The sequence below is a fragment of the Saccostrea echinata genome, unplaced genomic scaffold (assembly GCF_033153115.1).
Source record: "Saccostrea echinata isolate AGI-Se365-2 ecotype Australia unplaced genomic scaffold, CSIRO_AGI_Sech_v1 ptg000004l, whole genome shotgun sequence".
In the NCBI taxonomy this organism is placed as follows: Eukaryota; Metazoa; Mollusca; class Bivalvia; order Ostreida; family Ostreidae; genus Saccostrea; species Saccostrea echinata.
The window spans coordinates 4,733,771-4,761,085 of NW_026889753.1; the positions used below are offsets into that span (position 1 = coordinate 4,733,771).

The 27,315-nt window shown below is 33.1% G+C and overlaps 1 protein-coding gene across 2 annotated transcripts in view; it reads right to left on the reverse strand.

Annotated features, from left to right (window-relative positions):
* The window catches only part of LOC133179052 (octopamine receptor beta-2R-like), a 149,430-nt gene that overhangs the window by 104,420 nt on the left and 17,695 nt on the right, over positions 1-27,315 (reverse strand). The window contains exon 3 of one of the 2 annotated variants that reach the window (XM_061313749.1): positions 23,354-24,690. In XM_061313749.1, the coding sequence (XP_061169733.1) occupies positions 23,378-24,688 (1,311 nt within the window). In that variant the 5' untranslated portion in view covers positions 24,689-24,690 and the 3' untranslated portion in view covers positions 23,354-23,377. Of the gene's footprint in view, positions 1-23,307; positions 24,691-27,315 lie in introns of those variants that run through there. The other variant, XM_061313748.1, reaches the window with a different exon arrangement.

A 27,315-nucleotide genomic window follows, 5' to 3' on the forward strand; every position in this document is an offset into this window, starting at 1 on the left:
CTTACCTCACAGATAAGATTTTTGGGAGGGCTCCAACACAGGTATCACATGAAATGCAGAAATTGGCAGTCCAGAGAAAATATCTGAGCAGTGTTCTTTTTTGTGAAACAAGGCATTCTGTAAACATGGTAAACATAATTATAATAAATTTTAGGGAAAAAGTTAAAAAACAATTCTTTTAAATCTAGATATTAATATCAATCTTTGTTGAACATGTTGAAGGGTGTCAGTGTTTTAACTGAATGGTATTTATTTCCTGAAACTGTTTCCGATAAAACTTTTTTTTCTCTGAGACTTTATAAGAATAGAGTTTTGCTTCAATCTCTCCAACATCAATAAATGTGACTTTGAATTTGATTATTGTTTGTTATCTTCATATTTCATTGAAAGTCTCCTCCATTTTTTTCTATAAGCATTTTAACCTCAATGTGTTAAACTATACCAGATTTCTCGATTTTTTTATTGGTCCCATCAGGATAGAAATAACAAGGCTTGTCTGTACCATTAAAATGCAGGTCCTAAAAAAATGGTAACCTTTGAGATAAAGTGGTGGCTACATGTACATTCATTTTTTTTTCAATTTTATAGAAAAATCTTAGAGGTTTCTACAAGAATATTATGGTATTTATGAATCAATACCAAAATTTAACCCCCCCCCCCACACACACACACCCCAGCACCTTATCTCTTCCTTACAAGTGCAACCAACAACCTAAGTCTGATTGAGCATATAAAAAAACTTTCATAAAATGAACATTCAATTAAAAATAAATATGCTTGGTAGCATTTAAATGAATTCGAATTACCATATTTATATTGGATTCCGAAACTTCATAAAATTCCTTACAAACAAAGATACATAGCGGGTAAATGTTCAACCAAGCCTCTATCTTTACTCCTCACTAAGATATTAACAGTGGTGAAGGAGAAACTTCAAGAGTACTGTGCAACAATATATTCGAGAAGTGGTGTAAATCAGATGTGGATACTTAAAAATTCCAAGGAACTTTTGGAAAATTTGAAATCACAAGATTTTACCAAAATCAACAGATTAAAAACTTACGACTTTTCAACTTTATACACAACCATTCCCCCACGATAAATTAAAGTCCAGGCTTTTTGATATCATTGACAGCTGCTTTTTCAATAAAAATGGAACTCGTAAATATACTTACCTTGTCATTGGTCATTTGCAAAATTATTTTGTTAAAAAACATTCTGATTGTACACACAAGTACCCTGAAGTTGACATTAAAAAAGATGCTTGAGTTTCTGATTGACAATATCTATGTGGTTTTTGGAGACCAGGTCTTCCAACAATCTATTGGAATTTCTATGGGTACCAATTGCGCCCCGTTATTAGCATACCTTTTTTTGTATTCATATGAAGCAGAATTTGTCCAAAAACTTGTACGTGAAAAGAAGAAATCACTTGCTGTGGCGTTCAACTCGCCTTTAGATATATCGACGACGTATTGTCAATTAACAATGGCTATTTTCATTCTTATATCGATACGATATATCCTGGTGAACTTGAGATAAAAGATACCACAGAGTCCGACACATCTGTTTCATATTTGGATATTTTACTTGAAAAAGACGTTAATGGTAATCTAACAACCAAGCTTTATGATAAACGTGATGACTTTAACTTTTCAATCGTCAACTTCCCTTACTTATGCAGCAATATACCTTCATCACCTGCATACGGGGTATATATCTCTCAGTTGATTCGATACGCAAGAGCATGCTCTACGTATGTACATTTTCTAAAACGAGGTAAATTATTGACAAATAAGTTGATGAAACAAGAATATCAGCTGTCTCGTCTAAAGTCATCGTTTCGTAAGTTCTATGGTCGATACAATGACCTTGTCAGCAAATACAATTTATCATTGAGTCAAATGCTGACTGACGTTTTTCATACTAATTGTTAGGCCATTATTTACACACTGAATTGTCGACGGATTTTTCCGTTATTTCCCGATCATGACAAGGAGCACACGGCGGGTGTGACCGGTCGGCAGGGGATGCTCACTCCTCCATGGCACCTGATCCCACCTCTGATGTTTGGAGGTCCGTGTTCGCTCTGCTCCTATTTTGTATTGTATAATGGACTTTTGAGCTTGAATACTGTTCGTTATCTCCATATATTTCATTCACCATGCTCAATGGTAACTTAAGATCAGGTAAGACCCCTTTATTATACTCCCTTTTTGATGAAACCAATGCAGTTGAAGAAATTCAAGTTTTCAATCTTAACCATTTCAACTAGAGAATATTAATTATTAATACTTTATGCAATTTTCATCTAAAAAAAAAAGAAGCTATTTTTCAATTTTGCTGCACTCTTCATTTGATGAACAATTTACATATAAGGCAATAAGCAAATTAAGTTGACATCCTTGAAAATTGTTATCGTTAAATTTACTTTTCCCCATGAGAACTACATATACTGCTCTAATCTGCAAATTAGAAGGACCAAGTCCAAAATGATGGTTTGTATACATAGTACACACTTATGTGAATATTATTTATATAAATAATTAATAATACTTGCATCTCTTTTACAAAAAGTAAAACAAAAAAGCAATAAAAAATTGAATATCAAAATTTTGATTTACAAATAACACAAATGATTTACCATATATGTGTACTACGTAGAGCCACTTCACTTAGCCATCATTGGACATTTAACTTGGTGTGTCTGAGGCTCAATGAAGGATCTTACACAAAAATCGCTCATTAATGAAAACAAAATTTAGTTATTTACTCCACTCATACTATTTGAAACCCTGTTTTTGACTGAACTATATTTTGATACAATAACGAATACTTTTAGTATTTTGAAACATAGTAACATTTATTAGAGGAACCTTAAATATTGCCCGCTACCAAATTGTGGTCTGCAAGAAACACGTTGAAGTTCTCAGATCCTTTGTATAACATTTAACCTTTTTAAATTTGATGTGCATCAGATCGCAGGCGTTGTCATACCCAAAATGTATTACTGATACTAGGAGTTATATCGTATATCTGAGATAAGACTCATAATTCACAATAAACACAAAAATCGACTTACCATCTCCTACTTTCACTTCAGCCGAATATCGCCTGAAAGACCTCAGAAATACACTACGCTGAGTGAATATACTTCTTAATTTTCGTGCAATAGTTTTCAGTATTATACGACTTTGTCCTACATTTGTAGGATTAATATGCTTTTTGATAAAAGGTAATTAATAGCCTTACCTGCAAAAGAAATAACAGACGTTAACTTCAGTCGTAACTGCTAAAACTGGGCGCGTATTAATTTATCTGGTCCATTGTAAAATCAAAGACGGAGCATTCACTGATATGACGTAAACACCGATGTTACTTTTATAATAAAAAATATTAAACATTTGGATCGAAACATTCTAATAGCTGGAGATATTTTACGAGATATCTATCTAATTGCTTTGTGTAATTGGGGTACTAGAGACATCAGATTACAGAATTAGTCGGTTGGTTTCAATACCGGAATGGCAGCCCACAGATTTCGCATGGCGGACATGCCTAGTTGATGAAAAACAGACAGTTATGGAAAAAGTACGCACAGAATTGCTAAGAACGAAACAAATAGTTGTACCTATGACGTTCAACTATCTGCAGATATACAACAAATGTCATGTTATTGTTTCGTTAGACCTGTAGCTGTGCAGTCCTGCAATTGCAATATGCACATTATTGCTGCATGACGACTGCAAGTGACAACCAAACTGCATACATGTCAAGACAGCTTTCCCATGGAAGGTGTCATAGGTCAGTTTTCAAGAGTAAGCAAGAAGTATTTATTAAGATATTGAGTTTTTTATTTCATACGAGTTTCACTTGGATGAACACAAAACCAAACCCTTAATAGAGCTTCAGAAAACGTAAATCTATAAAAACTGTTTATCAGAGGTTTAATAGATTACACACTCTGTTTTTAGCTCACCTGAGCTGAAAGCTTTTCTGATCAAATTTTCTCTGTAGTCCGTCTGTCTAGCTGTCTGTCCGTCTGTCTGTCTGTCTGTAAACTTTTCGCATTTTCGACTTCTTCTCCAGAACCACTGGGCCAATTTCAACCAAACTTGCCACAAAGCATCCTTGGGTAAAGGGATTCAAGTCTGTTCAAATGAAGGGCCACGCCCTCATTCAAGGGGAGATAATTGAGAAATAGTGAAAATTTGGTGACATGTTTTATAAATCTTCTTCTCAAGAACCACCGGGCCAAAATTGAAACTTATAGGAAACCTTCTTTATACGTGTAGATTCAAGTTTTGTTCAAATGATGATCCCCCGGGGGTAGGGTGGGCACAATAAGGGATCAAAGTTTTAAATAGGAATATATTGGAAAAATCTTTAAAAATCTTCTTCTCAAGAACAGGAAAGCCTTGTTTAGTCATATTGATATGGAAGCATCCTCAGGTTGTGTAGATTCACGTTTGTTCAAATGATGACCCCCGGGGGTAGGGTGAGGCCACTTTTGGGTATCAAAGTTTTAGAAAGAATAGGGAAAAATCTTTAAAAATCTTCTTCTTAAGAACAGGAAAGCCTTGTTTAGTCATATTGACATGGAAGCATTCTCAGATAGTTTAAAATTCAAGCCCCCCCCCCCCTCCCCCGTAAACTTTTCAATACTGAACTGATTTGTGCTTTTCCTAGCCAATGTGCTCAGGTGAGCGATGTGGCCCATGGGCCTCTTGTTAAATTTTGACACAGTTGAACATACTGTAAAATCACAAATTTTCTATTTTCGTGGCGTCACATTTTCGTGGTTTCAGGAATGAGTATTGGTTCATTAGGATTTAATTTGAAATTCTTAGATGAAGAAATGGAAGAAATGTATCAAAGCAGAACAAACCAGAGAGAAAGAAATCAACCAGGATATGGAAATCATCAAGAAAGTCATAAATATTAAAGTAAGATAGTTTTTTGTAGGACAAAAATGTTTTAATAAACATATGTTGACAATACTGAAAAAATTTACTAGATATATTGTAATGACAAATACTAGTCCAATGGGGCTAGTGTCATCCTATGTTTGACTATAGTAAGAAGCAGATTTAAAGCCATCTGCTAAGAAATGAGCTCTACCATCTGTGTTACGTGTGGAGCAATATTACACATTTTTTTAAATACATGTATGTACTTGCACCCACGTTGTTTCCAGATGTAAATATATACAATAAAATGTCTTTCTTTCTTTGTTAATAGTGTACTGTTGCAAACATGGCAGGAATTTTAACCCACTTTTGCAGATTATGTATTTTTTTCTGCAATGTTGCAACGGCTCACAATTGGTACTTACCTGAGGGTTAACTGTAATGGTTGCGGCTCATACCAACTAATTAATGGAGGACAAGGTGTAGTGTGTGATCACATGACCCACTTACTCGTGTTACTGTATTATTCCTGGTCTAGAAGGACATTTAATTGATTTTTTTAAATGTTTATCAGTCTTGACTTTTAATGCAGTCAATGATGCATGTTCTGCAAATTGATTCAAAGTTCATAATGTGTATGTGAAAATTAAGGCCTTTGCTCTCATGGAAAACATGAGATCATATTTTTTGAGTGATACTTAATTGTAATTGTAATTTAAAAAACTAAGACACTTGCAGAAATTATAGTCTTTAAGGAAGCTCTAAACATTGCATACTAAAGAGTCCCACTTCTAGGGCATGTTTTATGCAGTTAGAGTGATCTGCCCTTAGAGGTAAGATAGAAAAATGGCTATTTACAGTTAATTACACAATCTAATAAATTAAAATGGTCTTAACATTAAATTTAACCAAGCATAAGTAACTGAATTCATTGTTTCCATCTGTTTTCCCAATTTAATAAAACAACGGTGATTTCTGTTCAGGAATAGTCCATTGTCTTTGAATAAATTTCCGGGGGAAATAAGGCACGTACCCTATGTTGAAAAAAACTAAATAGTCTCAATATGCACACCTCTATATGATATTTTTTCTCCAAGTCCAAAAAAGCATGTCAGCTTTAATTAACCTTGAATAAACACTGATAAATAAAGAAGTAAACATAGCCATTGGTCAACATTTTCCCGCCAAAACCTCTGACCCCCTTTGTCCAGAGTACCCAGCTAATTAGAAGCCCAGGAGCAGTCAGTATGTAAAGTTGTGTTTTTGTCATTTTGGAGAATTTTATTAGTCCGCTGACAGTAAGTTGACTTTTTGACACTCTTATTTCATATTTATACTTTCGTATTTCAGTATTTCATTTTAATAAATGTATGAGTGAAAAGATGCATATGAGAGAATTTATTGAATTAATTAAGTTTGTCAAAGCTGATGAACTTAGTCTAGTTGATTTCCAACTTTGTAATAAAAGTAATGCATTTTATGACACAAAGGATATATAGTGTATAAATGTTATTTATGAGTTGTAGTGAAATATATGGAGATAACGAACAGTATTCAAGCTCAAAAGTCCATTAAACAATACAAAATAGGAGCAGAGCAAACACGGACCTCCAAACATCAGAGGTGGAATCAGGTGCCATGGAGGAGTGAGCATCCCCTACCGACCGGTCACACCCGCCGTGTGCTCCTTGTCATGATCGGGAAATAACGGAAAAATCCGTCGACAATTCAGTGTGTAAATAATGGCCTAACAATTAGTACGAAAAACGTCAGTCAGCATTTGACTCAATGATAAATTGTATTTGCTGACAAGGTCATTGTATCGACCATAGAACTTACGAAATGATGACTTTAAACGAGACAACTGATATTCTTGTTTCATCAACTTGTTTGTGAATAATTAACCTCGTTTTAGAAATTGTACATACGTAGAGCATGCTCTTGCGTATCGAATCAACTGAGAGATATATACCCCGTATGCAGGTGTTGAAGGTATATTGCTGCATAAGTAATGAAAGTTGACGATTGAAAAGTTAAAGTCATCACGTTTATCATAAAGCTTGTTAGATTACCATTAACGTCTTTTTTCAAGAAGTAAAATATCCAAATATAAGAAGGATGTGTCAGACTCTGTTGTATCTTTTACCTCAAACTCACCAGGATATATCGTATCGACATAAGAATGGAAATAGTCATTGTTAATTGACAATACGTCATCGATATATCTAAATGTCGAGTTGAAGGCCACAGTAAGTGTTTTCTTCTTTTCACGTACAAGATTTTGGACAATATTTTGTATTTTGTAGATAATCCATAACAAGACATATATACATATATACTGTAAATATAGAGATGGATTCATATCCATAGTTTGGTATGTAACTATAAGTACATGTATATAAATGTAAATATTTATTATCCACTATATGACGTGAATACAAAGAGAAATATTTTTATATTCAAAGTTAAGAGACATAGCTCATTGACCTGTGTCAATATTTATTATTTTATGACCTAATTAATCTATAAATAGTAGTATGATTTTATGATAATTAAAGATTCTGCTGTTATATATGATATTAAATTTATTTAATGTATTTAATATTGTTTTGCAGAATCTGGTAATCTTTGATCATAATCTTTGATCGTAATAAACAACATCATATCGTAAAACCATCTTGTGTTTATTGCTACAATATTAATTGTAATGATTGCACACATAAGCCACTATTTTTTTAATTTAAGGTTTTCATGTACTATATTTTTTCACAGAAAAATGGAAACAACATGTTGCCTAGCCACTCGATTTGCTTAATTTAATATGTATTGATACTTTAGAGAGTCTTTGGTGCTTTTGAAAGCTCTGTTATATGTACATTAAGCAGATACTTTCACGTTTCAATAAAAATATCGATGTTATGTACTGATTTGTTATCGTTTAATACTGATCATATACAAAAAAGGAGATTGCCATTAGAATGACAAGTCACGTGTACATTTTAGCAGGAAAAGGATTCCAAACTTCAGGAAAAAGATATCAATGTTATTTATGAAGTTATTTGCTATCTTTAAATACCGATCATATTCAGAAAAAGGAAAATTCGTTGCCATTAGAGTGACATGGGCAAATATGGTCATACAAGCTTCGCTAAATTTTGGCTGTGTGTGATATATACAAGAACTTGATCGTTGGGCAGACATATCACCCTTGCTAAATCCTACGAGGACCCTGTGACAGTACAAATATCGCTAACGACAATGTTATTGTCGATATAAAGTGCATGTCTTTGTATTAATTCATTTTTGTTTAGGCGCTGTCTGTGCGTTAATTCCTGTTCTCTCCAGATGTAATCTCCCAGAGACAACAATAAAGAAAACTTAGAAATTCAAACATTTAGTTTATCATGTCATGTTTGTGCACAGTATATCTTATTAATTTCTGTTTTTATAGCAATCCCCTATGTCAAATCTAACTGAATTGACTTTTTCGTATAAATACTATATATGGAACACGACCCAAGTCCAGGGAATAGTTTGTCTTGTCCATTTCATCCATATTTTCTCATGTTTTGATCACTGAAGCCGGTTAAGGCAAGAACTAATATTAAAAGCTGTTGTAACTCAGAGATTTATTGTTCAAGAACATATTTTACTGCTATCTTGATAACTTCAGACAGGGTCGCAGTCCAGTTGTTACAGCAAGTCGATCTTAGTTCAGTTATCATCCAGTGCACTTGATTGAGTATCTCAACTTATCTCAAAAGTACAGTAACTGATTTAAATTAATTCAAAATTTAGTTTCGGCCTTAGTGTTAATTTGGTGTTTTGCTGCATTTTTCAACATAAGGCATGTGACATAATTACATGCATATACATGCATGCATTGATGAATGTGTATTTATATTTACAAATGATACTTATTTGTGCATGATTTGAAAAGATATGGTACAAATATCTGAAGACAAAGGGGCAAAGAATGGCATCTACCCACAGTTTGATGATAATCAAGCTTTGCTTTTTTCTATCTCACTGTATTTGCTATCCCCTTCCTTAAATCAAAATTAGCTTTAATTCTATGGGGGTTTTTTGTTGATTTTTTAATTAAAGGGTCCATTTTTTTTTAATTGTTTAATCCACTATAAATTTTAGTTTCCTCCATAGCACCTGATCTGACCTCTGATGTTTTAGAGGTCCGTGCTTGCTCTGCTCCAAAATTTGTATTGTTGAATGGACTTTTGGGCTAGAATACTGTTCGTTTTCTCCACATATTTCATTCTTTGATTTGAATTTGCCAGTAGAAACATAGTTAATTAAAGATTCATGTCTCTTTGTAACTATAATTCCACATGGATAAGAAACTATTGAATAAACATTGACTAAATCAATACTTTGTAGCTGTACCTTTTGCGAGATAAACAGAAATCTTCGAATAACGAAAAATTAGTAATGTTTAAAGGATTCATATCTAATCCTTTTTTGGTTGTACGTTTTGTCTGCATGGTTGTTCATTTTACTTTTCCCCAAAAAGAGGGATTCAAATGTGTAATGAGATAATACATGTATATACATGTACATATAGAGTAATATTTGAAATAATGTGTATTCCAATTATAATAGTACTAGTGTTATTGTGTTCATCAAATCAAAAACCGACGAGGCTATGCATCTGTTCAATGTAATTCATATAGGTAGCAATTTTGATGCACCAGATGCGCATTTCGACAAATTATGTCTCTTCAGTGATGCTCAAGCCAAAAGGTTGGAAATCCAAAATATTTAAATAAAAAAGACTTGGAAGAGCTGATAAAAGGTGCCAAAGACTGGAGCCAAATCCGTCGAATGTAAATCAATGATTGAGCAACCAAAGACATTGAAAATTGAAACTTTTTAATTTACTTCATGTCACATTTTTCTGACATAATGGTTTTAGCCTTGTTGGTTGATATACATGTAGAGCATTGGGTGGTTTTCGTCAAATTTAATTTCGCAGTTTTGCTGCATTACTTTGTACCGTGTTTTGCAGCAGCATTACTGTATATATTTGTATCGTGTTTTACTGTATTAACATGTACCATATTTTCTTGTATTACTATAATTACTCTGTTTTGCTGAATTATTATTTACCGTGTTTTCATTTATATACTGTATTTACCCTGTTTTGCTGAAATATTATGTACCGTATTTTCATGTGTAACTGTGTACTTCGTTTTTTTTTCTTTACATTAGTATGTCCTGTGTTTTGTTTCATTACTATATGCCCTGTTTTGTTCAGTTACCATGTACCATGTTAACTTTTTACTAAATACCGTGTTTTGTTGTATTACTATATGTATGTACGGTATTTTGCTGTAGTACTACATTATGACTGCGTTTTGCTGCTTTACTTAAGAAATAAATAACAAGTTTAAAAACTTCAATGGGAATTGAAGTGGGTCGGTCACGTGATCAAATCCTGTGAAGGCCGAAGGCCTTCTCAGAAGATTTGATCACGTACCGACCCACTTCAATTCCCATTGAAGTTTTTAAACTTGTTATTTATTACTTATATATACATTTGAGACGGACAATTGAATGTAATCGAATATAAATATTGCACTAACTGTACGTCGTAGATTTTGACTAATTACGCTAGGTGTAAATCGGTTTGAAAAGCGGTTACGCTTCAAATTCATCTGGCAAAGGATTCTGTTTTGAAGGGAATAATCTGTGAAAGGCTACTTGTGATCAATTATAGTGAGCATATTGGTGTCTTGGAATTTTTGTATTCATGAGAACCCATATTCGATGTTTAAAAACGCAAGAAACACGTCCGATGTTTGATAATAAAAAGTTGGAGGAATTTCGGTCGGAAAGGGATGGATGGAGACACTTGTCCGGTGTCGCATAATTTACGTTCCGGATACTTCGCGTTCCGGCCGGAACCTTAAAATCATAATATTGGTTCCGGATTTTACTGTAAGTTTGGTTCCGGCCATGGCTGCAATCTTCGAATCGCGGTATCTCTCAATTATTATTATCTGCCAGAATTCATTCTACACTGAATCATAGAAGTAGTTTTTTTCCTTGAGGATTAAGCATGGCGCAGCGGCATGCCATTCTCATGTGGCGCAATGTTCTTTTTATAAGGCGTCGTGCCCTTTTTGTACAGCCATTTTTAAAAATAAATGAATTAAATAGTCCAAGTAAAGATCGTGAAATACGCTTTCTGATACATATACACCGAATAAAATTTGGTCGCAAGAAAGGCTTTGTTTTTCTAATGCATACAAGTTAAGTCCCTTTGTTTATTTAGTGCATGTCAGGTGTGAATTTCTCGCTTGAATGCACGCAGACCCGGTATTTACAGGGTAAAGAGGACAGAAGATAAACTAGACTGAGATTACAAAAGCCTAGAAAGAAGCATAATGTCAAAGATGAATTTGATCAGTAAATTTTAATTTTATAATCTGATAAAGTAAAGAATTAAATACAGAATGGTATATGTATTTACAGAGATGCATTCCTCATAGATATTATCACTTGGCATGAAAATATGATTTATATTCCATTAGAAATAAACAAACATAAAAAATATAATTCACTGATGAAGATAGTTATATAGTTTTGTGATAAATTAACAATGGCTATTTCAGGAATATGTGGTTTATTCTGCAATGAAACAAACATGAAAACATAACGATATGGTTTATTCCCTTAGAATGAACAAACACAAGTAATTAATGAAAATTATGTTGTTGTTTTTTAAAGACCGTAGGAAGAAGAAAAAAAACAAGGTTGAAACATGAAAAGTAAAGACCAGCAATGTTGATTGTGAAAATAGCAGTGAGGTAAACTGAATTAGCTCAAATATTTTAGTAAAATCAAGGTTTTAGCAAATTTTAAATGATTTTTTTTTTATTATGTTTTAAAGGCCTTGAAATGGACTTTTCTGTAACTTCGATGCATATCCTACCCACCCACCCCTTAAGATATTTGGGAAATAACTTTTATTCCTTGGTGTTTTTTATACATAAAACACAATTAGAAAATGACAATTTTTATGACACTTTAAAACTTTATCGTTTTATACATACCATTATGTTTAATGAATATCAAAATTTGTGGAGAAAAAAATTCAAAATACATATATACATGTAGGCAAAAGGCAAGCGGCAATAATGTAACACCCCTCCATTTTTTTTTAAATCTCAGCCCCCTCCCCCAAATTTGAAAAAAGGAGGTTATAACAGCTCCAAAAATAAAAAAAAATTGTTAGTTAATTATCTAAGCCCCCCCCCCCCTCCAAAAAAGGGAGGAGTTTAAATTTAAGCATCTGCAAAAATGTAAAATTGTAAATTAATTTTTTTTTTAATTGAAAATAATTATCATTCCAGGTTACAATTTCTGAGACTAATATCAAACATTTTTGTTTCCTGTTCATTGTATTCCACCTTTTAAAAAGATAATAGTAAAATAAATTCAGACTTTTTTGTAACTAAGTTGTTTCTGTTTCACTTTATTACGAAGATAAAATAGTCCGGAACCATAATTATTGTCAGAATTAACGTTCCGGGTTACAATTGCGGAGAGTATTTTCAAACATATTTGTTACATGTACTAGGTTGTTTCTTTTCCACTTTATAACGAAGATGAAGTAGCCCGGAACTAAAATTATGGTCATAATTAACGTTCCGGGTAAGAATTGCTGAGAGTATTTTCAAATATTTCTGTTACAAGTTGTTTCTTTTCCACTTTATTATAAAGAAAAAGTAGCCCGGAACCAAAATTATGGCCATAATTAACTTTCTTGGTTGGAAGTGCTGAGAGTATTTTCAAATATCTTTGTTACTAGGTTGTTTCTTTTCCACTTTATTACGAAGATAAAGTAGCCCGGAACTAAAATTATGGTCATAATTAAAGTTCCGGGTTACAATTGCTGAGAGTATTTTCAAATATCTTTGTTCCTAGGTTGTTTCTTCCCCCACTTTATTACGAAGGTAAAGTAGCCCGGAACCAAACTTATGGTCATAATTAACTTTCTGGGTTGGAAGTGCTGAGAGTATTTTCAAATATCTTTGTTACTAGGTTGTTTCTTTTCCACTTTATTACGAAGATGATCATGAAGTAGCCCGGAACTAAAATTATGGTCATAATTAACGTTCCGGGTAAGAATTGCTGAGAGTATTTTCAAATATTTCTGTTACAAGTTGTTTCTTTTCCACTTTATTACAAAGAAAAAGTAGCCTGGAACTAAAATTATGGTCATAATTAACATTCCGGGTTGGAATTGCTGAGAGTATTTTCAAATATCTTTGTTACTAGGTTGTTTCTTTTCCACTTTATTACGAAGATGAAGTAGCCCGGAACCACAAATAAATTTCTGATATTATACTTTCAAAGTAAATTAGTTAAAACTGATTCGTCGAGAAACATTTTTTTAAAAAACACGATTACCCGCTGAATGATGAAGCCACGCACATGCAACACTGTTATGTGTACATGTATTTGTATAAAAATTCAGTATAATATAATAAATATTGCATGTAGTTGCGTTTAACATTTAAAATTTTCACCTTTCGAAAACCATTGTCAACCTCGGCTGCGCCTCGATTGACAATGGTTTTCTTGGGGTGCATTCAACTATATGCAATATTTATATTAGAGTAATTTCAAAGTCATTTGTTACCTGTTCATTTTCTCCCTCTTTATAACAAAGATAAAATAACCCGGGACCAAGTTAACGGTTATAATAGACGTTCCAGGTTACAATAGCCAGAGTATATGTAATTTTAATTTCACAGGTGTATTTCTAGTGACAAGACTTTGTCTAGGATACCAACAATTTTGACCTTGACCTTGGAGTTTGAACTATTAAAAAAAATTAACTTTAATTTAACCTTAGCCATAACTTTTGACATTTGATCCTAGGGCTTTTATATTTCACATGTATATTTCATGTGACGGGTCCTTTCCTTGGGTATCATTGATTTTGACCCTTTGAGTTTGACCCACTTTTTAAAAACTATAACCTTGGCCATATATAACTTTTGAACGGTTGGTTCTTGGGCTTTCATATTTCACAGGTATTTTCATTGATACAGGTCCTTTTTTGGAAAACAACATTTTTGATCTCTTGACCTTGACCTTAGAGTTTAACTTGCACTTTAGAGACTTTACCCTTCACAAAAGACTGCCGTACAGGAGCATCAGTGTTTCACAAACGCATTTTGTTTTTTATTACGACTCACTTTACCTGATGTGTTTACGTTAAAGCGTTTGAACTTTTTTTTTAACTATTAATCTAAAACAATTCCAGTATTTAATGTGAGTATGTAACCCTGTCTTTGACACATAATCTTTCAATTTTAGCCTTAAAAATAGATTATTATCAATTGCTTTAGACATATATCTTATCGCATTTCAACAATAACAAACAATGCAAAATAATACACAATGGCATTGTATGGTAGTTTTTATAGATGACTCAATCGTAATATATAATTATATCATGGAGAATTACCATATCATATAAGAAAAAAACTTTTTCTCAACTTAAAGGCATAATGGATATATGTCCCAAAATTACAGAGATCATGGACCTTGTGAGCACTTAATAATTGTACAAATTTGAAAAAAAGACAACTTCTGTCAGTAATACTTCTCGACATATTTTTATAGAAGCTTTTCAAAATGCAGGCAATTTAAAACAAAATGGTATTCATCCTCTACTTCACCACTGCCCCCTCCCAGTTAAAGTTTTCATTCGTACGTTATAACAACTCTCATTTCATCTTCAACATCCCCCCCCCCCCCGAAATATTTTTAGATCAACGCATGTTCACTTGAACACATTCTACACATTCCACTCTCCCTAAGTATTTTATTATGACGTCCTGTCTCATTTTCAAGATTATAAGATGAAAGCCTAATTCGTCTAACTTGAAATGGAGCTGTGCAGTTTTAAACTGACGAAAATTACACGCCGCATTTTAGTTTCACGGGGGGAGGGGGATATTTTCCATTTTCCACTGCATTCTATAGCGGAAAACATGTTCTAACAGAATTACAGAATAATCTCTTCTTCTTCCCAAATAATTATTGTTTTGAAACTTCGTTTATTTATATATATCATTCAGATATGCCTTTTGAAAACTGAGTTCTGAATACATGGTATATAAAATTTTAGCGGGGAAAAATGGACGTTTTAGCGAAAAATGTGACATTTAAGCGGAAATTAAAATACATACTTACATTCAACAAATTGTTAAGTAAAATATAATTATATCTATGCCTCTTCCGTTAGCCAGTCGGGCTAAGTTTTCTGCCCCCTGGGGGGGGGGGGGGGGGCGGGTAGGTTTTTGCGCAGGCTTAACAATACTATTAATTTCTCAGGATTGTAAAATACAAATCTGTATCTGTATTACATTTCCTCTTCAGAGTTAATATTACAAATGCTGATAAGTGCACTTACCTGTATAAATAAAAATGAGCTGAGTTTTATTCAATATAGTTTTTAGCCGTGACCTTGAAACCTTTGCTAGAATCGGGATCTTAGAAATTTTAAAGTTCGTCATATTTTGCTGGCATTACATTGACTGTTTAAAAAATAAATTTTATCCGAGAAAAAAAAATCCACAAAATTTTTTACTGAATTATTACAGGAAATTGCTTTTCTTCATATTAAATACTTTATAAATTTTCCGCTGAAATTAACGTCTATTCACACCTTTGCAAGTCCGTCGCCCACACATCTCCTATTATGTTCATTCACGTAAAGTGATTTAATTATATAGTTGGCTTTACAAAAACGCAATGGATGTTTGAAAAAATATATATAAAGATATCAAAATATTATCCAATAATTTTTTTTAAATCGTAAATATAATTCATCTATTAGCATTACCAGCTGATCGGGGTGCCCTTTGCCTAAAACTCATTTAAAATTGCGGAAGTGACATGCAGCGATTCGCGTGAATGCACATTGTATCGAAAGAAGGGAGTCATAAAACAACATGACGGGGTATATCAATGTAAACAAGTTTCACACCTTCGCGTTCTTTTGTTTACAAAGAAACAACATAATTACGTATAATTCCATGGATTATAGTATTGGTACATGTATTAAGACCGTATATTGGGACTTCTAAATCGATATACGTGTAAATCCTGCTGCATCGTATAACCCGTTAAGAGAAAGAAAAAATCCAAATTATTTGTAAATATTAATTATAAATAAAGTTTTTAAAAGGGTGCTTGAATGCCCGGAACGTTTATTATGGCCGGAACCAAACTTACGCGGGCCGGAACGTTTATTATAGCCCGGAACCAATATTATAGGTATTTAGCGTTCCGGCCGGAACGCTAAGTTACCCGGAACGTAAATTATGCGACACCGGACCAGATAACTTGAAACAAGTACAAAATTTGATCAAAAACATAAAATCTACGATTTAAGTAAGGCATATTTATTAATTTATGATGTTGACATGGAGACACTGGTGACAGCTTACATTGTTAAGACAACGTCACAACGATCTCGATGATGGAGGTGTGCCTACCGAACTTCCAAAGTGCAGTGTTTGTCAGCTGTTTGTGGGGTGATTGCATTACATTGATATTTTTCAACAGATTTTCAAATTTATTGTGAGTAAAGTTTAATGAAAAAAAATTATAGCATTCAGAGGTCTGCGAGAAAAATAAGGGTAAACGTTGAGACTATGCAGCTCAGGCATGGAACTTATAACACGTAGTTTTCTATTCTCTATGTAAAATCGATCAAGAACTGTATTAAACACCCAATTTTATGTTAACGCCCCCAAAATCCACCTAATTCAAGATCAATAATATACCGCCTGTCAATCATTAAAAAAACAATAGCTTCAGATTTGATTGACGGGCCAGCTACGTGGGCTACCTGATCATCTGAGTTTGCATGTTTTGAAAACAATTACCTGGTCACAAGTCACAAGCTTTCATGTACCGCGTGAACACCTAGGGTTGAAATTCACCAAAAACCTACAAAAAATAATCAAACTTGTTTTCGACAACCTGGTTCATATTTACCGGTAACCCAATTATTTTCATAGCCAGTATAGCTTACATGGTATAACCGCTGACTGTTCACACCGCAGGTGTGGTGAATGGTCGCTTTGTATACACTCTGGTTACAAAAATATCATGTCGCTGTTATTATAATATTGGTTGATAATTTTATTTTTAAAAAAATAATTGTGAGTAGATAATTAAACAGTGACTTCGTGATTTTTTTCCCCAATATCCACTGCTGTTTTGTATTTGTTAGCGATATGGCGTCCAAGATAATTGTTGAACTTTTCGAAAAAAAATTAGCGGATATTCAAGCCCTCTCTTCTTTCAATAACTGAGATCCGGAAAGAAAAGTTTCTGTAGCAGCACAGACCGATAATTCTTCCGAGCCCCTTATTCAACATGTGCCCTAATTTTAAGAATGTACGTAATGCCCTTGTCGACCTTGCACTTGGGTACACAGAAATTCAATTCGCCGTAACTGGAAACAATCGACCCCCTCCCCCACCATTGAAAATTATAACAAACTACAATGGATTAAAAAAGAGGGGATATTTATACTAATATAAATAAAGTATCTTGTATCTAAAGCCATGAATTACGAAAGATTCTTTTTATATCCAAATCTGTAAACAGGGCATAAGAACACGGACCCTCGGAAATGGCGAATATTTGGACACCATCGTTCGCCAGAAAAGTAAATATTATTCCGATCGTTGTAAATGTCCACACAATAAGTGAAATCTTTTTATTTCAATATTCACACATAATATTTTTTTATAATTTCTTTTATTGTCGATTAAAATATTGATATGATTGCTTTGTAGTTTTCACCCGTTTTTTTTTTATTTTACGATTTTTTAAAAAAGATGTCTTTTTAATTTTTTTTCTTCGAAAGATATCGACGAAAACGCTAAGTCTACAAATTTTATATTTCAGTGCATAATTTATTTTAAATATTTTCACTCAAAATTGTGCACAAAACGCGTAATGTTGACCCTGGTTACCAAAAGCCGGTCTTCCTGTGTAATGCAGCGTGTATAGGGATTTTTGACATCTTGAGTATTGGGGCTCTCCAGGTAAATAACACCAGTACTACTAAGACCACTCCCCTCCTCAGGTAACCGTACGGTAAAAAAATTGGGTCTTTAAATACTCGTTTACATTGTAAATAAAATGATTATTATTTTACTTGCGTATTTTGTACATTTTTATGCATGAAAAACATGCTATATTGCTTAGTGGAGTAAGTCTTTTCATGTAGATATTACTGCGCTGTGTGATTAGGTCACGTAATGACCTATGACCTTCGAAAAACTTCATACAGGTATGAAGATATTTGCTCTCTGCATGTTTATATAATAGAGAGATACCACAAATGTATATATTATGTATTGTATTTTGTTTCATTACTATGCACCGGGTTTTGCAGCATTACTAAGATGCAATGTAGAGGACTTGTATCTCTTTAAAAAATATTTTTCGTATTTTGGTATCCATCTGGAAATTCCACCCGAAAAAACAGTAATTTCCATCATTTTTGATTGGCATCTATAAATATTTCATCACTAATTTCAAGAAAGACCTTGAATGCAGAGTAAATTGCTAGATAGTGAGCATATTTTGGACAGTGTAAGTAAATTGTAAGCTTTATTGTGTGTGCGACATATAAATATTTCAATGTTTTCTTATAAATAGGACATCCTATGTGCTGATTGCACAGAGTTTCATGCACCATGATCGGGCAACACATTGAATAATTAACTCCTCCTTTTCCAGTCTAAATCATACAGAATAATGAAAAGCGTTTCACTTATGAACCCATTGAAATAGATTAATTAACATCAACAAAAGTGCTGTGAAACACCGACATTTCCGTGATAAATAGATTAGAATATCACCTCATTATGAAGACTTATGACACATGTTCCTTTTCGTATTTTCTTTAAAAAAAATAACGGAAGTCGTGGGAAAACCACATTTTTTCCGCAGAAGTATGGCTGAACTTTCAAAGACTGGTCACTGACAGCTCTGCAATCAATCAACATAACCACAGAAACAGTTCATTGCTTTATATTTTATTTATTTATTTATTATTTTTTTTTTTTAAATAGATTTGAAATAATTACTTCTGGAAGCTGAAAAACACGCAGACTATTAGGTTCACCATTGTAACAATTGCATGTATTTTTATAAAAAAAAATATTTGACATATGTCTAACAACCTCATCCAATTAACTACTATTTTCTTCATTTCAACGCGAGAACACTATCTATTTTTTGAAAAGAACTGATCGAGGGTAGTTTATCTTTCTCTCACATAATGGAATAGGCCTGCACAAGGAATGATTCTATACAAAACTGTGTATTAACTAAGGATATGGGTAACTTGCTGAGCGCAGCTGACTGTGATAATAACTTTGTAAGTCGTAAAAACATGAATTCACAAGTCAATGCTTTTGGTAGTGGGAAATAATCACTCTTTAGTCAACTGATATGCGTATTGTTTAGGCAGATGTGTGAGGCATTTCTCCTACGTAAGACTTATTCTTTATAATCTTACAGGGCATTTTACTCAGACGTTTATCTTGTTTTCTTTTCAGATAATTTAATTTTAATCATTGAGCCATTTTAATTATAATTTAAAAAACTTACAGTGAGATAAAGTATCATTAAAAACATATTTAAAAATGCGGTGCAGCAAAATGATTTTTATTTGCAAATGATTTTTCGAGGTTACGATGTCAGAGTCCAGCGACAATAAGGTGCCCCTCCACTAATTACTACATGTATATTTCCAATTTCTTAACTATCTTTAGCTATTTCCGATATTTCTTTAAAATGATTTTGTTCAATTTGGCAATCAGTTGGTGTGTGTGCATTTTGCATGGCAGATGGAAAATGTACAAACTTTTATGGTGTGCATATTATACGCAGCTTTAAGTATAGACTTAGTATACATATGAGCCGTCCCATGCGAAAAAGGCGCTTAAGGTAAAAATTACCAAAATTTATTTTTAATGGATTATGATTGACTGAAGTATAGAAAAAACCTTGTATGAAGTTTAATTCAAATATTCAGCATATTTGTTGAGATAAAGAAATTAAACATAAAGAAATATGAACATGATGTAACTAAAATAACGTTATAAAAATGACATTAAAACTGACACTGAGAGCGTTTCAATTTTCGGACATTCTTGACATGGTTACATCCCTGAAACACTCCCAAGACATGAGGTCTGATATGTCTATAACGAAATTTTTGTCTCTCTCTACAAAGTCTGCCCGGCAATATTTCTGGTGGTAGATCTCTATTGACTTTACCGTTGCGAAGGATCACTGGAACCTTGTCGCTATCCGAATCAATGCTATGTAGCACAACTCCAGTCACAAGAGCTGAGAAATGGGACTTATGTAAGTGTACTCTTCAGTAAAACACTTTATGTCTGATCAATAAAATTTAAATTCACTGAAAAGGATGCGAAATTAGAAATAATATATGAGACAATATTACTGATACTGAAAATAGAAATGGATGCAACCAAAGGAAATTATAAGCGAGTCATTGAATAAAAGCCTTAAAAAAGTAATTGTGAACGTTTGCTATCCAGTTTTTTTTCTTTTTTATGCCCCCGTAATCGAAGATTCCGGGGTTTATAGTTTGCCCTGTCCGTCTGTCTGTCTGCAAAAACTTTAACATTGCCCATAACTTTTGATTGGTTGGACCTATGGCTTTCATATTTTACATTAAAATTTTGTATTCCTTATGAGAAGACCTTCCTTTAAGTACCAACGTATTCGACCTCTTGACCTTGGAGTTTGACCCCTTTTTTTTTTTTTAAAAAAAAACCTAACTTTTACCTTGGCCATGTACTTCACATATGTAATCCTTGTAAAAAGACCATCCTTTGGATACCAACAACTTTGACCCTTTGACCTTGACCAAGGAGTTTGACCTACTTTTGAAAAACTTTAACCTTGGCCATAACTTCTGAACGGTTGGTGTAAGGGCTTTCATATTTCACATGTGTAATTTTTGTGACAAGTCCTTTCTTTTGATTTCAACAAGTTTGACCTTTTCAACTTGACCTTGGAGTTATAGCTCCTTGACCTTGGAGTGTGACCTACGTTTGGAAAACTTTAACTTTGGCCATTAATTTTGAACAGTTCGTGCTAAGGCTTTCATACTTCACAGATGTAATCCTAGTGACAAGACAAAATTAACCATTTGACCTTGGAGTTTGACCTACTTTTGAAAAACTTTAACCTTGGCCATAAATTTTGAACGGTTGGTGTTAGGGCTTTCATATTTCACGGATATATTCCTTGAGACAAGACCTTACGTTGGGTACCAGAATATTTGATTTGTATTTGAGAAAGTTTAACCTACGCTATAAATTGCCATACGGGGGTATCAGTGTTTCACAAACACATCTTGTTTCTATTTTTTTTTTCTTAGAAAATCTGATAAATTTTGAGAGACATGATTGATATTCTATTCTATCGTCATGCATACAAATATACCATATCAGATGTCATGACGTCTATATCAGTAGGTCAACCCCTTTTACCTTAACAAGGCACTAAAGCTCTTGATATTCAATAGGCCCTCTCTTTAAAAAAAAAAAAAAACCTTTTCGAAATCCGCCCCCATTTAATACTTGAGAATAGAGATTATGTAATGCTTGTATAAAGTATTTACTTTAAACGATCACAAACATAAGCCACTTTTCTATCGTCTCTTTTTATCTACTTTCATTGATTCATTTCTTTGGTAGTTCTTCTCACAGAAAGTAAACAATTATTCATTTATCATATCTGTTAAATTTAGTTAATTTATGCATTTGTTTCGCACCAATTGCAAATGAAAAGACCAGACGTATTTTCCAGGATTATACTTACTCGAGGTTATGTTCAGCAGGAAATTACTTGCATGCTTTTATGAATGTAAAATTTTGTCAATTTGTTATTTTTATTATTTTCTATTATGCAATTGATAGTCTATGGCAAGTCAAACGTTGCAATATTCGATCTTTCCTATTTGCATTGTAGGAATTTTCATTTGTATTGTATAATTTTTATTTGTATTCTATAATTTTCCATTTGTATTGTACAATTTTTATTTGTATTGTATAATTTTTATTTGTATTCTATAATTTTACATTTGTATTCTATAAATTTTCATTTGAATTGTATAATTTTTCATTTGCATTCTATATTTTCCATTTCTTATTTATATTGTAGAATTTCTTATTTGTATTCGATAATTTTCATTGGATTGTTTATCTATTTTGTTACGAAGGATGTCAATGGTCAAGATTTAGCCTGTATCGTGTTCAAAATGAGGGTGGTAACAAACCCGAAACTTGTTTGAACACTATATACTACAAAAAGACTATAACGAGACCAATGAAATCCTTTGTAACGAAAAAAAAAATAAATAAACAATCCCTCAGATACAATACATTTGAAAATATAAAATACAAATGAAAAATTATACAATCCACATAAAAATTATACAATAAAAATGGAAAATTATAGAAAATAAATAACAATTATACAATACAAATGGAAAATTACACAATACAAATGGACAATCATACAATACAAATGGAAAAAATCGAATATTGCAACGTTTGACATGCCATAATAGGCTGGTTGCTGAAGTTGTACGAAAAAGGAATATATCTGTTCAAAATTCAAGTCTTATTTAGAATACAGTTTTAAAAAGCTTTGTGATATCAAATTAAAAACTGAAGACAAGACCCCTAGATTTAAAAAAAATATCCGCACTCGTCGATGGAAAAAAAGAGACTGCTATTAAATTGATAAGGTCAAAATGTGATCATGAGATAATCCACACGAAGTTTTCGTCAAATATTTTCTGTATTGAATTTACAGCATTTATTGGACCGAATTAAATCAACCCTGATTATACCCCGATCAGAATCTTGTGATAAAATAAATGTCACTGATTCCAACTTAATTTTCACTGTAATTATTGTTGTTGTCAGCAATAACTGCATTATGTTCTTTCTCAAAAGCAACAGAAAAAGATATTTAGTCTCATGGTTCAGATTTCGGCCATATTCTATTTTATCATCGCCATGAATTGGAAGGCATAGTTTGCGCGTGTGTGTATATATATATTTCTTGTTTTATAAATTGTGAAATGGGGTGACAAATCTGTACTTTCGTTATCCATGTTCTTTTTCAATTCACGGACCAAAACTTTAGAACAATCGTAGATATTTAAAGTACAGTTATTGAATGGCGCATACAACAAGGAGAGTTAGTACACAAAATTCCTTCATTTTACAAGAAAAAAAATATAATATATTGATATAATTTTACTTCAAAAAACAAGTAGTAATAAGATGGCAGTATTAAATCAAATTGACTGAGAGTAAATATACATGTTCATATAAAATTCTTTTTTTTCATACATATCGACCAAAACAAAATATTTTGTGAGCAATCCTTTTACATTGCTTTCTGAACTTGCTGCTTAGGAAACTATAGATGACCGGGTTAAGCGCACTGCTGAGCATATAAGAACGTAAAAACACATTGTACACTGCCTTTCCTGTGTTTGAGAGGTTTGTGTAGTGGTCGCTATTTGTATAGCGTATGAAGACAATGGTACAGTATGGTATGAAGGAGGCGATGAACAAGACGGTCACCAGAAACAACATAAATGTCGATTTTAGCATCTGTCTTCGTCCTCTTCTGTCCGCTTTGGCAAATGACGGCTTAGAGGAATGTACCTTTTTGGTCGAAGCAATAGTGACAGTCGAACCTTTTCTGTCCAAGGAATCATATTTTGATTTGATAGAAAGCGAACCGTTCATTGCGGAGTGTTTCCTATCGTATCGTGTGTCTTTCTCTCCATTAATTAGAATAGGGTCATGAACTTCATGGGAATACTCGGCAGAAAAGTCCACACTGTCATTTGTCGCCATGGCAAATTTGGGGAAAAACTGGTTCGTTTCTCGTATGGCCTTAATTGACCTGCTTCCGATGTACACATACACACATATCATTATGAGATCTATAATGCATGTTCCAACAGTCAGTATAATATTAAAGAGCAGTGGATACATGGTAGATAATACGTCATCGTCAATGAGACAGGTTAGTCCTCTTAAACAAACACCGTTTGACGAAGGAAGTGGAATGGTTATTGTTTGAGACCCGTAAATGAGAAGAGACGGCCATGAGAACAGGAATGCTATCACAAACCCAATACTGATCACAATTTTGGTAACTCTGTTACTGTATGGTGGTTTTAGGGGTTTATAAATCCTTTTGAATCTGTCGATGGCAATGAAAAGAAGCACAAATGATGATGCATTGTTCATAGAAAAGGTGATAAAACGAGACAATTTGCATAATATTGGACTAGGATTCCCAATAAGATTGACAATAAAGTATATCTCCGTTGGAATGGTGAATAAACAGTTCACAAGATCGAAAATGGCCAGTGCAATAATGACGAGACGAGAGGGGGATCGACGCCATGAGTGGTACACGTAAACTACTAACACATTTCCCGGTATACCTAAAATTAACAGTAGAAAGACATATACAATTGTGGGAGTAAAGATGGTTTCCACAGATTTCGTGTTAATCTTATGGAATAAATCCTCACTGTCAATAATACTTCTACATGTGCCACTGAGATTTTTTCCTGAATTGTTAAATAGTTCTTCTTCGAAAGAAGGTTCCAGCGTCTGGTTCATCCTTATCATATCTGAAAGAAGTCATAACAAATGAAAACTTTTATCAAAACAGTTACCACATGTGATTAAACCGGAAACCAAAATTTAAAGGACGGAAGGCACTTAACTATGTCGCAAAATACTTCATCCTCTTAAATTGAGTGGAAAGGGATCACAGTGAATCCAGAAATATCTGATATATGTTTAAAGATGACAGCTAAACTCCCTTGAAAGAATGACTGCTTATTTCCTTATAATTCCATTGAACGAATAGATCACACATCTTACACGACACCTTCTTTCAATATTTTTTAATGTAGGTTAAAGTCAGCTTAATCTAAAACGTCGTAAATAAACATCGATTGTTAAAATGTTACGAAAAATCACGAATGAATTTTCCTTGGTAACCGAACCATGAAAACACCCACTCTCGGGCATTTCTTTCTTGATCAGTGTGATAAAGATCAGAGGCGTAATACAACAAAGAGCATTACAAAAATGCACCAACTATATATTAAAAATTTACGGCTATACATTTCCGAATATGACTAATCATAATTCTGGAATCATTTATGAGTTAATTGGTGTGACTCTTAATATTAATTATTTAAATAAAAACGGATTAAAGAAATAATTTGGAAAAAAGTAACATGATTTCAGTTCACTGAGCTCATAAATCAAAAGAGAGTGTGCAAGCACCAAGTATTAATCAGTCAAATTTTATGTCTAGAAATCCATCCCTTTTTTGGTGTTATTTTGTAATTTTTAAAGTTGTGTATAAATACTCCAAGAAAGAACTCTTAATTCAACATCGTGACAGAAACGACATTATTAATGATTCTTATTTCACTTCTGCACGAAATCTGATATCCGGTGTCTTTGTCCGGGAGGATTTTTAAATACTGCTTAGTAAACAAGAATTTTGTACACTTAGTTAAAAAAGCAGTGATGTCAAGTTTGTGATGAATAGTTGTATCATGTTGTAAACCTCCATCCAATAAATTCTGTTATATTTGATTAAATGACAATTAAATCACTGAATTGAAAAGGATGGCATAGGTCTATGCAGGATCCATGAGTTTGAGAAGAAGAAATCAAAATGTTCAAACAAAGTACACCACTGATCTAATACCTACTAGAAAAAATAATCGAAAAAGGGGGGAGGGGCAGTCCAATAACTTAGTTCATCTTTCTGAGTCTCAGTGTTGGTACTGGTTTCCTACATCTGCAAACTGTAAACAGCGGACAGGAACAGGGTGATATTGTGCTGATATTTATATATTCAATAGCCCTTTATAACTTTCTAATCTTGTAAAGAAAGATGAAATTCAATTGCTTTTCCAGTGAAAGCCGGAAATGCAATTAAGCTTGCTTCTATTTTTATTTTTCCTTATTCTAGAATTATTTTCAAACAGTTACTCAAAATCTGGGTTTATAATTTAAAAAAAAAATTTAAAATTCTCATAATGGAAATAAGTAGGGAAGATCGGCAATGAATATTTATCTACATAATGTATCAATGGGATTTGTATATATACTAAAAATAATTTACCTTAATACATTATTTTTACATATTTATCACCTATTCTGTCAAAGTAGATTTTTGAGATTCTAGGCCAAAAACGTATTCTTTTTCTTTCTAACAGACGGAGTAGAAAAAATAGAGGTACGTACACTGTGAGCCATGAGCTCGCAAAATGATACCCCAGCCTCCCATATGTTTATAATGGCGAAGTCCATGTTTTGCTATGGGAGTCCGGATATAAATGTGCGATTAAAAAGCAAAATAGGAGATGCACAATGGCACTATGTCAAGAAGATTCTGTGAAATTCTCATTGAATTTTATTCAGTGGTATAGGAGTAGTTGCGGATAAGAGATGGATACCCCTAAATCTTATAGAAAAAAATGGCATTGTCTATGTTTTTCTATGGGAAACCCGAAATATGTGTTCGATCAAAAAAGTAAAATAGGAGATACACAATGGCACTATGTAACAAAGATTCTATGAAAGTCTCATTGAATTTTATGCAGTGGTATAGGAGGAGTTGCGGATAAGAGATGGGTACCCCTAAATATTATAGAAAAAATGGCATTGTATATGTTTTGCTATTGGAAACCCGAAAAATGTGTCCGATCAAAAAAGTAAAATAGGAGGTGAACAATGGCACTATGTAACAAAGATTCTATGAAGTTCTATGAAAAGTCTCATTAAAATTTTATTCAGTGATATAAAAAAGTTCGGATAATAGATGTGTACCCCAAAATGGACGGACGTACAGATAGACGGACGGACACCCCATCACGATACAAAATATTAATTGGTCGTCTTTACCATATTATGGCTCTTTTAAATAAATAAACTTACTCCTGGCTAAATGACCTCTTCATTTTAAAATTATGGATAGAATTATACAGATGGGACTATTTAACCATTTTAATTGAGAGAGAACTACATAATTACAATGTAATAAAAACAGAATTTCAATTACACTATAACGTTGTTGTGGAGACACATTGTACAACTGACATATGTAACCAAGTCAACGGGGCAAGGTTGAGCTCCTAGAATGGCAGAGAGAAATTCCTCTATTTTGGGAGATAATATTAACCGGCTTAGGGTAAATTGCTGAGTGGAGTGGAGTCATGGACTGGAGT